The 10,683-nt window shown below is 45.1% G+C and overlaps 1 protein-coding gene across 1 annotated transcript in view; it reads right to left on the reverse strand.

Annotated features, from left to right (window-relative positions):
* Window positions 1-9,952, reverse strand: part of LOC106804743 (transcription factor COE3-like) — a gene marked incomplete in the record, with an annotated part of 113,990 nt that extends 104,038 nt beyond the window's left edge. The window contains 6 exon segments of the mRNA XM_014806067.1: window positions 1,064-1,132; window positions 1,556-1,629; window positions 4,196-4,251; window positions 6,191-6,254; window positions 8,064-8,220; window positions 9,513-9,952. Of these exon segments, the coding sequence (XP_014661553.1) occupies window positions 1,064-1,132; window positions 1,556-1,629; window positions 4,196-4,251; window positions 6,191-6,254; window positions 8,064-8,220; window positions 9,513-9,634 (542 nt within the window).
* Between the last annotated feature and the right edge of the window lie 731 nt (window positions 9,953-10,683).

Genomic DNA, 10,683 nt, shown 5'->3' on the forward strand with positions numbered 1-10,683 from the left:
ATGATGATCATCATTATCATGATAATTATGATAATGTTGATGATGATGCTGATGCTGCTGTTACTGTTGCTACAGTTGCTACTAAATATTAGAAATTCAAGCTGCCGATTATTACACTGGTCGTCATCTTACGTTGTGAATCGTTACGTGTAACATTTATTGTTTTCCGGTACTGCTCGTAGACAACGTTGCCTTGCATATGCACCTGTAGGCGGTGATGTGATGCATGCTCTATATGCCCAGGGTTTTTTGCATAAGTTGTACTACAAGCATGCGTTACTCCATCACTCGCCGTTCATTTCGTGTTCTTTCCTTTTTTATCCGCCTTACTTTGTGTTCAAATAAATGACATTAAAATTATTCAGCTATCATGTCATCGATTAGACATGTTCGACTACAGGCCCGCGTCTACACTCGCTGAACTATGTTTACAAGAACGAACACTTCTATCTCCATTGTTACGGCGATGCTTCGCATTGGGACGCGATGAAGCAAGCCGCACGCACCCACGTGCGCGAGGCCAGATAGGGACGACGGCAGCAGCGAGCTGACTCAAGCGTCGCCATATCGCTGGCAGCAGGCGTGACAGCTGGCGGCAGCGGCGATGACAATGTAGCGGAACCGTCCCGCTGTGCGGTCCTTTATCGCTACCCGACCTGCTCTCCGATCTTTATCTGCCTATAAATGTTCCACCGACTCCGCTCATTGTGCAGCGGACATGAATTATATCATGTAGTCGGACACTTAATGAGTGAAGCTTTGCTCTCGTCGCTACGCACGCGACGGTCGACTATAGCGGCCGCTGCAGTCCGCACGCGTCAACCACAGCGCGACATCGCGTCGCTCTTAGCGCGACAGCATCTCAGACGCTGAACGTGTCATAGCGCTGCGTCACGCGCCTGCGATACATGCGAACGCAGCCGATCGAACACGTACGCGTGCGGGGGATATGTACTCGCGATCGTGCTTAATTCCATCCAGCGAATAAAGCGTATGCGATGTATGCGTGGTATATAGTAACGAGCCGGATTCAACGAGAGCGGGAAACGTGTGGCAGACTCACCTATCTATGATGACTGGATCGGAAGGCGTCTCGTTTCGGTTGCCGCAGCTCTTTTTGTCACAGCACCGGCTAAAAGTAAAATAAAATTGATAGAACTCGTGATTATTAGCACCATACCTAATAATAATAATAATAATAATAATAACAATGATAATGATAATAATAATAACTAATCATTAATTAATAGAAGCTAGTTTGGTGACAGACGATTCTGCAGATTGTGCGAGCTATGCTTGCTGACGGCATCGTTAATTATGTCATATAGTCACATTCGTAAACGCATTATTTTACCGCAATATTTGGCTCAACGTTACTACGAACGATGTTTTCTGTGGAACCAATGAAGAACCAATTAAAATGGTGCTCGGAAATAACTCGCGAACCCAGTTTAATGCTCTAAAAATATCTCAAGAAAAATAAAGAACTGGACGAAACAGAGTAGGTGTTTCACACACTGTGCCCGCGTCAGGTTGTGAAGGCCGGACCGCTTACCTGCACATAATCTCATGGGTGAGAAGTACTCGACACATCTCTGGGTTCTTGTCCTGGCCCTCATATATGATCGGCTGCAATGAAGCATTACATTGATATTTAGCTTCCCGTAAAATGGCACTGTCCTCCGGTATAGTGCTGTTCCCAGACGAGAGCCATCATTGGGTGACGAGCCTTAAATTACTGGGTGCCGCACGCAGTCATAGACACCACTTCAATTCGATTGCCGCCTGTGTGTGCAGAGCTGCGGGTGACACGTGGCGCGCTATTGTGTGAAAGGAAGTAGCTGGAAGTCACCCATAGAAAGCGCTTTGAGTGTCTCGCTGTCGACACGCGCTAAAATCGTACGAGGGAACTATGATACTCGCGTAGACGTGCGCAACCATGCAAGCGTACACGTATGCGCGGGTGTGTGAGGTGTAAGAGTGTGTGTTTGCGGAAGTTACTCGGGCAGGTGCTGAAGTGAAGAGCGTAGGTATGTATCGCGTTCTCTCGTACTAGCAACCATAGACGTCGTACCTTAATTAGCATGACAACCAATTGGAGATGGACAGTGATATAAATATGCGTCCACATGCATCAGCAACGTAGAAAAGTATTTGCAACCTAATTACTCGGTCAAGATCATTTTGGAGTTGACGCTGGGGAATACGTTTGTGATTCCACCCTGTATCAGATAAGCAACGATACAGCGCTGTAATAGGAAGGACAAACACGACTGTTGTCAGAGCTGCTATGATATTGATTGCAATGATACTCACCCGGCACCGTGTCTCTGAGGGTCTTCATTATAGAGTGTAAATACGCGCGAAAATTGTATTACGTGCAACGTGGGCTCAGTGTTCAAGAGTCAAGAGAGGCGCAAGTTTCACGAATCCTATAACCTGTTTGTTCGTAAACATTTCCAGCCACATAATCGTGGATTAGGCGGGTTTTCCTAGCGATAGATGACCGGGTAATAAATCCCCACGGGGCGGATGTAGAGGCGCCGCATGCAAGAACGTACAATGTGATTTTCGCGTGCATGTGTGAAGGTTTAATGTGTAAAAGCAATGGGTGAAATTATTACATCTGTCTTTGTGCATATACAAAAGGGTCTTCGTGATGTCGTACGCGATATAAAAATTTTAAAACATGCTATGGCAGTCAATACTGATAGATTTCTACGAGCAACTACAGTTTGTGCGCTATGATCAACAAACAACATGTTGCACGCGTGCACCAACATTCATGCGCACCTTAATTCAACGGTGGGTAATTAAACCATTTATGGTCGTCAGCGAATCGCGTTAATTGGTTCGATAATTTTTGACACCAATGCAAATGCCCCGCGTCGCAGAAGTGAACGGAACGAACCAACCAAAGAGAATCCGAATCTAATGCAATTATCAGCTCAAATAATTTCTTAAATCTGCATCTAATCACGCACGCCAGATCGCCTACACCAGCAATTGCACCCGAGGCTTTTCTCTATTGCCAAATATTTTGATTAATTAGGCTGGCGGGTAGCTAGCTGGCTGGCCTCAGTAGCAGTTCACTGCGGGTACAGTCACGGCTGCTGATGATGCAGGGAGAACTGCTGACACTGCTTCACAATGGAGACGAGCCAATCTAGGGCCCATATGGCAAACGGGTCCACAAGCATTATCCACCAGCAATTGTCACGCAGCGGCTAATCTCATTCGAAATCATAACACAGGAACAAAGACTCGTTACGTGTAAAGTAAGCGCACGCTTTGTACATATGCCTGCTTTAGCATTCGACCACTTGCATAAAATGCAACAGTACGAGCGTAAGGTATGAATGTATCCCTTCGTGCGTGCATGCGAGCACTTTTGCATTTACAATAGTCAACATCGCTGTTATGCATGCTGTATATGTGTGCTATTATTCATCCACGTAACACAGCGCACACGCATGCATTTACATACTTGCGTACATGTTACTGTTACAAGCATTCACACAAATATGGATACAGCGCGCAAGTGAATTTGCATGTCGGTTTAACATGCTGAAATATATCTATACCTACATATTTACACATTCGATACAGAAATTACAATTAAAAATAATACAACAAAACAACAAATTACAGTATAACAACGATACAGAAATTACAATTAACAACAATACAACAAAACAACAAATTACAGTATAACAACGATACAGAAATTACAATTAAAAATAATCTACAATACTCTTAATTTGTTTGGTGCTTTCGAGAACTACGAATGGCCAAAGTATTGAAGAAGCTCAAAGAATTGATTATGTAATAAAGGAGAGATTGATCAATAGCATTTGAACACCCATTCCCAATGTCATTTTTCAAAACGGTTTTCGGTACTGTTAATGCAGTATAGAGGCGGCATCCATATATACATACAGATATTTTATAGCTTATAATAGCGTCATGCTAACTAATAAATTCGAAGACAACACGGAGAGAAAAGGTAACCTATATTTGCAATATGCAAGCAGTGATCTTTGTTTTGTCATGCGCTAGAAACATATCAACATCTCTATTATGAGCTCTTGAACATATACTGTCATGTAAGAGTATACGTAATCGCTTTTACTTGCACACATCGTAATCGCTTGCAGTGACAAACCATCACTATTCTAATATAACAACAACTTACTTGTTTCGAGACAGAGTCGATGAGTCTGACGTAAAGATCTTGTTCTGCACGCACGCCTGAAATTAGATACAAATGTCTGTGATTGCTACTGAAACGAATGGTAAACGTTTCGCTGTACGATCGACTGCGCTATATCAAGCATATACCATTAGCAAATATTCACCGGATATTGGCGCATGTTATGACGACAAATCGAGTGAACTACACCGACAGTAGCGATTTCGATAAGTGAGTGCTTGACGAGAGAACTGCTCGTTTACAAATGATAAATACATGCACCGTTTAACAGGATATTTGCTCACCGGCCGTTTGTGGGGCTATATAAGCAAATGTAAACACTATGAGGCGTTTAGATTGACATCATCGTGATCTTGAATATCAACAATCACTGTCAATTCCAGTAAGTGTTTATATAGTGTTTTATAGATCATTACTATATACATTGCGTTGAACGGATTTTTAGCTAGTATATTCGATGGGATTCTTAACGTATTTCTATTGCTGAAGATTCACGTGCAGTATTTACCTGGAGGGTTACGGTATTTGAATACGTGTAGACATATATACGGTTAAACATGATCACAAAATGATCATGAATACGAGAATTTAAAAGTGCGCGCGCTATAGAACACAACATCCGCATACACGTGTTATATCCATTTCATAAATTGCCATTTCTTCATTTCAACTCCCACACGACTGATATCGTTACTAAAATAGTACGGTTACATGCTACCTCCTAACGCAGTAATTTACTATCCCATTTATAAGTGATATTGTAGGTGACCGGACATTATAGGGTCTAGTCTTCTGAGACTCGAGAGCGTTGCTTCTCGCCAGTAACTAGGAATCGAAGCTGACACGACGGTAGAGGTGGAGATTTTGTGCAGACAATTAGCGTGCAAAAAGAGGCAAGCGTTAGCAGCAGTTTACGTATCAGCTAAATTAAGGCACTACAGCCGATCAATATTTAAAATGTTATTTGGCTGTATATCGTACACAAAATTTTATTTCTATACGGAATGTGTTGCATTATCATCAGATTGTATTTTGGTGCACGCGCACACAGTCGCGCACACACACTCCTGTGCACATGCATGATACACACGCACGCGCACGAAAACAACACACGCAAGCGCACACGCACGAACGAGCACACGCACACATTTACACGCACAAGCAAACAAACCACACCATATCACATCACGCCTAACAAACGCACACACGCACATTATAATGTACACGCACAGAAACCCATGCTGTAATCAAATAAAGTTCAAACGGATCGTGCAGAAGCAGCAGGCTTTATCTCAGCCAGTTCGTACTTCCTATAGGGGCATTTGTTTCACGTAATTTCATCGGAACTAGTGCAAAGGTTGAGACACTATCTGATGTCATTTGAATGTCAAACACTTTTTGCAATAAACTGTCTCTATGAATATCACTCTCGCCAATAATCTCTTATGATCAGTTGTGTAATTTTTAATTTAATAAATAAATAAATAAATAGTTTAATTATTTCAAATATTTATATGATGTATTAAAACCACATGTACCTTCGTGTACTAGTGAGTTTAAATTTAATTTGAATTGAAATTGTACTGGCGTAATAGTGTGTGTGTGTGGGGGGGGGGGTGCTTCTGCCTGTCCGTTGTACTTAATAGACAGTATTATATATGCGCATATGCACAGGCGCGCATGTACAACGTACACGTTTACACGCACTCGCGCACGCAAGCACACACCTACGTGCGCGCGCGCGAGTACACACACACACACACACACACACACACACACACACCACACACACACACACACACACACACACACACACACACACACACACACACACACACACACACATAAGTGCGCACGATCTTCTTTCATTCATTTATATTAGGCAATCGTTCAAATAAATTAAATATACACGCACACCTTGCCCGTGTATGCGCGTGTACTTCCGCGGGTAAACACGGGTGTTCAGGTGACTCTTACCGTTTGCGTAAAGCAACTGCACTCTGTAATGTATGCCATTTTTCGTATTTTGTCCTTCTGGTTCCTGCAACAGAAAATATAGACAGTGCAGTATATCGTTCTACTCGTCCGCTCGGTACAGAAAACTTAATGAAAATGTACATTCGTGTACCATAATAATGTTAATAATGTTATACTCACCTATCCCTGTTATGATCCACCGCTATGACCACATCGACTATGCATATGATGTGGCTGTACTCAGGGTTATTAATTTTTGTCGTGTCGGTAACTCAAGTATGGATGTAAATTATTTATGGCGATACGGTATCGTTTTTACTCTAAATTCCACATTATTGCTGTTCGGAAAATTACTGGTCAATACCCAAAAATACATTTCTTGATATTCTATTCAATGCAAGTGTCTTGTTGTTTGGTGAAGGTAATCTCATAGCGTCATCGCCGACGCATGTCCTATATCGTAAAAGTAACACTACTCGTGAGCAGTCATCAGTACACTGGTCGAATAATAGATATTACGTGCAACGTGACAAGGATCGGAATGCCGCCCGCACCGGCGTGATTTATTCATGTAAACTGTGTGGTGAGGGCAGTCAAAGATGAGGCGATTACCGGTAAACAGCCCTTTCACGTGAACAGTACCATTATTTTCGTCGGCGGCCCTTTCAAGCAACGCGAACTGCGAGATAAAGGGGAGTCGTGGGCACCGAAGCGCGAAACGAACACGGGTTGCGCATTGGGCTCTGACTCGCGCGCGTGCAAGATCACTATACAAACGCTGTCTGCAAGCTGACAAGTCACGAAATTGATTTGGCAAGGTTATGCAAGCATTATCCTAATCATGTCAACAGCGAAAATGAGGCAACTTGCGCACACAAACGAGCTTATGCGCGCGCAATGTTGCTGACGGCATTCTGTTCGTACGAATTTCTAATTCATTTGATAAATGCCGATATGTCATTTGCTAATATAAAGTGTAAGATCCAGTGCCAGGTTATACTCGAACGAGAGTAAAATTGTTTTGCATAAAAATGAGTATTGATGGGGAATTTATAATGCGAATGCGAACGGTCTGTAAATAATATAGTTGAAAAAGGACAAACTAGCACGGCCGCGCGCAAGGTAATATAATGGCATGCAACAGCATCACGCCTGTCGTGATGGGTCCGTGAAAAATAGTACGAAATATGATGATACCATTGCGCTACAGCGGTAGCGAGCCTGTGATGGGGATTAGTTACTGCCTAACTGACACTAGACGTGATTCAGCTAATGATGTCCGGCTTTGTATTATTCGCATTGATTATGCAATTAAGGTGGCGATCGCCTATAATATCGCACCTTGTGCCGTATGACACGTCGCATTTTGCGTACGGATCAATTTCCTTTCCAAACTGAGCTGGTACGTCTAGTGCGCTATATGACTTGTGCTTAGCAACATATATATTTACAGTGACTGTAGCTTTAAAAAATTCATAAACGATTATTATAAATATTTCAAATGACCAGTCTAGACAATGATATAGTAGTAACGTAACTTCTATCATTTATAACGTATATTTATAACTTATATTTGGTGCATGAGCACCTACCACGCATACATAAATACATTTACGTATACCATGAGTGTACGAGTGGATCTGTTTCTATGTCCATTCATATACAAATTAACGCCTATCGTGGTAAAGCGCGGCTGCGTTGCATCGTACACTACCCGCCATGCTAAATACCCTGTATAGCTGACGCATCACGGGAACGCATAACTATTATTCGAACGTAAACGTAACGCACCATTTTCGCTCGAAAACGATACCGCGAACAAATCATCAAACGAAAGCGGAAATAAATATATAAAAAAAGCACTTACACCTACCAGATCTTTCTCGATGAAGTCGATGAACGCCGTACGTTCGATCTCCACCGGCTGTCCCGTGCGGTCGTACAGAGCAATGACGAAATGGAAGAAGTTGCTCTTGCGTAGGTTGCTCGGCGGCTGCTTCTCGAAGTGGGCTCGGGCCAGGCCCGGCACGCTGTGCGGGGTAAACATAGGCAGCATGGTTAGAGCGGCGAAGTCGGCGCTGCTCCTTCAACGCGACAGGTGGGAGTTACGGCAGAGCACTTGTGCCGACCGCGGGGGACAGTGGCGGGCGGCGCGCACTGACGGCGAGCGACAATCGCTGCGGCCGACGCTGACGTGATTGATCCGCTGGCCGACGATCGCACGCCGCCGACAGCGACCTGATCGCCACCGACGCCTCGCAGACGAACGTGTTTTTTCTTCACCGCAACATATAGACAATAGATTCGGCCCGAGAAAATACGAGAGTGAGAGGGGGTAGAGAGGGAGAGAGAAAGGGAGAAGAGAAAGCGAGAACGAGGGTGAGAGAAAGCGGATATAGGGAGGGTGAGATAGAGAGAGCGAGGGAAACAGACGAAAATATAGAGAGGTAGAGGGAGAGAGATGAGGAATCGGCGGTGACAGCGTTCAATATCCACGGCATACACGGTGGCGGCTACTAATCTCGCTAGTTTACAGCTATAGAAAGACCACACCAGCATTATGCGTGCGTGACCGGCTTAGGGAATCACATCTGTGAAGTAATAGGGCTGAAGCGTCGTAAATTGGGTAATGCACCGCATATGGCAAGTGGGCACGGAACCGCGGTAGTCGCATCTGCGAGTGTTGAATCAACGCGATCGCGCTTCGTTCGCCAGAGCTGCGAGTGGTCGAATGAAAACACGCGCTTCTGTTATTTGACGTGCAGAAATACACACTGTGTAATATCTATGGCGGTTCTGATTCAGGTGAAGTTTAACCTCGCATTTTAGACGATTAATTCTATGTCAAGAAAATCCAAAATAGATTTGATTTGCATTGAGTTGCACGCATACCAGAAACAACAACATATAGTGCTTAATCGTCACATGCCAGTAATGTAAACATGAACTTATAGATGAAACGAGTTCACATTTATTTTGACATTAAGAAAATTATACCGCAATGAGCACCGAAGTAATAAATGCCGTGCGCTAATAGACTCGCGACGTGAAAACAATAACACCAGTCCTCACCAACATCATAAAGCCTAGATGTCTCCTACGACGAAACAGTCCCATGAGAAATATGCCAGAAGTGAATGGGGAATTACTCGGTGGGATCCCATGACATATACATACGAACATCGCGATGTGTACATACAAGAGCAGACAAAATCTTCTACGCGCGATACGCTCTGAGCGCGAAACAGCGAGACTGCTTAATACAAAATATCTAAGATTAACCGACGTGTTATACGGCGATAATCGCAAAGCGGACTCCCACCTAGCACTCGTCTGCTCGACCATGGTGGGCTGCATCCAACTGCCGCGCACCGATCCCAGCGGCTCTTCCTTGAGGCCGGGCACCGGTCCCCGGCCGTGCAGCGTATCCTGTATTCCGAACATGAATGCTGAAGACGCCGTGACTCAGTTCACACGAGGTCCGCAGAGGAAGGCCCGTATACACAGGAGAGAGGGACGGACCGAGAAATCCAGCAAGTCGCGACGCTGCCTGTGCGCGCAGTGAATGTGGTTCGCGATCGGCAACGCGGGAACACTTATCAACGACGGCGGGTCGCTCTCAGGACACCCACACACATCCACGCGGCGGTCTCAGTCTCGGACTCTGGCTGATCGCGCTGCGCACCGCGTTACACTCGCACTGCCCACTGAGGAGGGAGGAGAGCTCATCAAACGTTGTTTAAAGTGCATGGTCCAGCTTGCCATGTCGGTCGCGCTGGGAGGTACAGGAGCACCGTCAATACCCCAGAGGCGCGTCAGTCATACGAGTGACAGCCGCTCGATGACGTCGCCGACCAATCAGAGGCGGGCTGCGCATCCCCGCGTTTCCGCAGCACAATGCCGCTCGCTGCTTGCATCACATTACGCGGCGGCAGCCGCTGTCTGCTGCTGCAGCAGCGGCAGCGACGCGGCCGCCCTTGCGCTCTCTCGCTCTCTCTCTCTCTCCCTCCATAAATCTTCGACTCGGTGCATTAACGACTTCGCTCTCCGCCCGCTCTCGATTTATCGTTTAATACCTACATAGTAAAGTTGGCCGCCGCCCTCCCCTCGTAACCCCGGCACCACGGGCCTGGGGAGAGCGACACCGGACAACGCCCGCTATACGTCTATGTGTCGGACGGGGGTCATAACGGCATCTGTTCTTAAAGAGTAAGCACTGCGGTGCGCCACCAGGTAATGCATGGCTCATTTCCTACCACCGGTCATATACACGAGTAAGGGATGGGTTAGGGGCTGACACAACTTTTACGGTGCTCTGACAGGGGTAGGAGAAAAGCTAATATGATCAGATTAGGACTTTATTGCTTTTTCTTAAAGATTTTTGTGTGTGTTAGTATATTCCAGAGTACATTGTATTCCACGTACTATCTAATAACGCTGTGAGACGAGCGAGCTCACGACAAATTTGTATGACATTGACGGACGGGCGGACG

The sequence above is a fragment of the Priapulus caudatus genome, unplaced genomic scaffold, assembly GCF_000485595.1.
Source record: "Priapulus caudatus unplaced genomic scaffold, Priapulus_caudatus-5.0.1 Scaffold85, whole genome shotgun sequence".
In the NCBI taxonomy this organism is placed as follows: domain Eukaryota; kingdom Metazoa; phylum Priapulida; class Priapulimorpha; order Priapulimorphida; family Priapulidae; genus Priapulus; species Priapulus caudatus.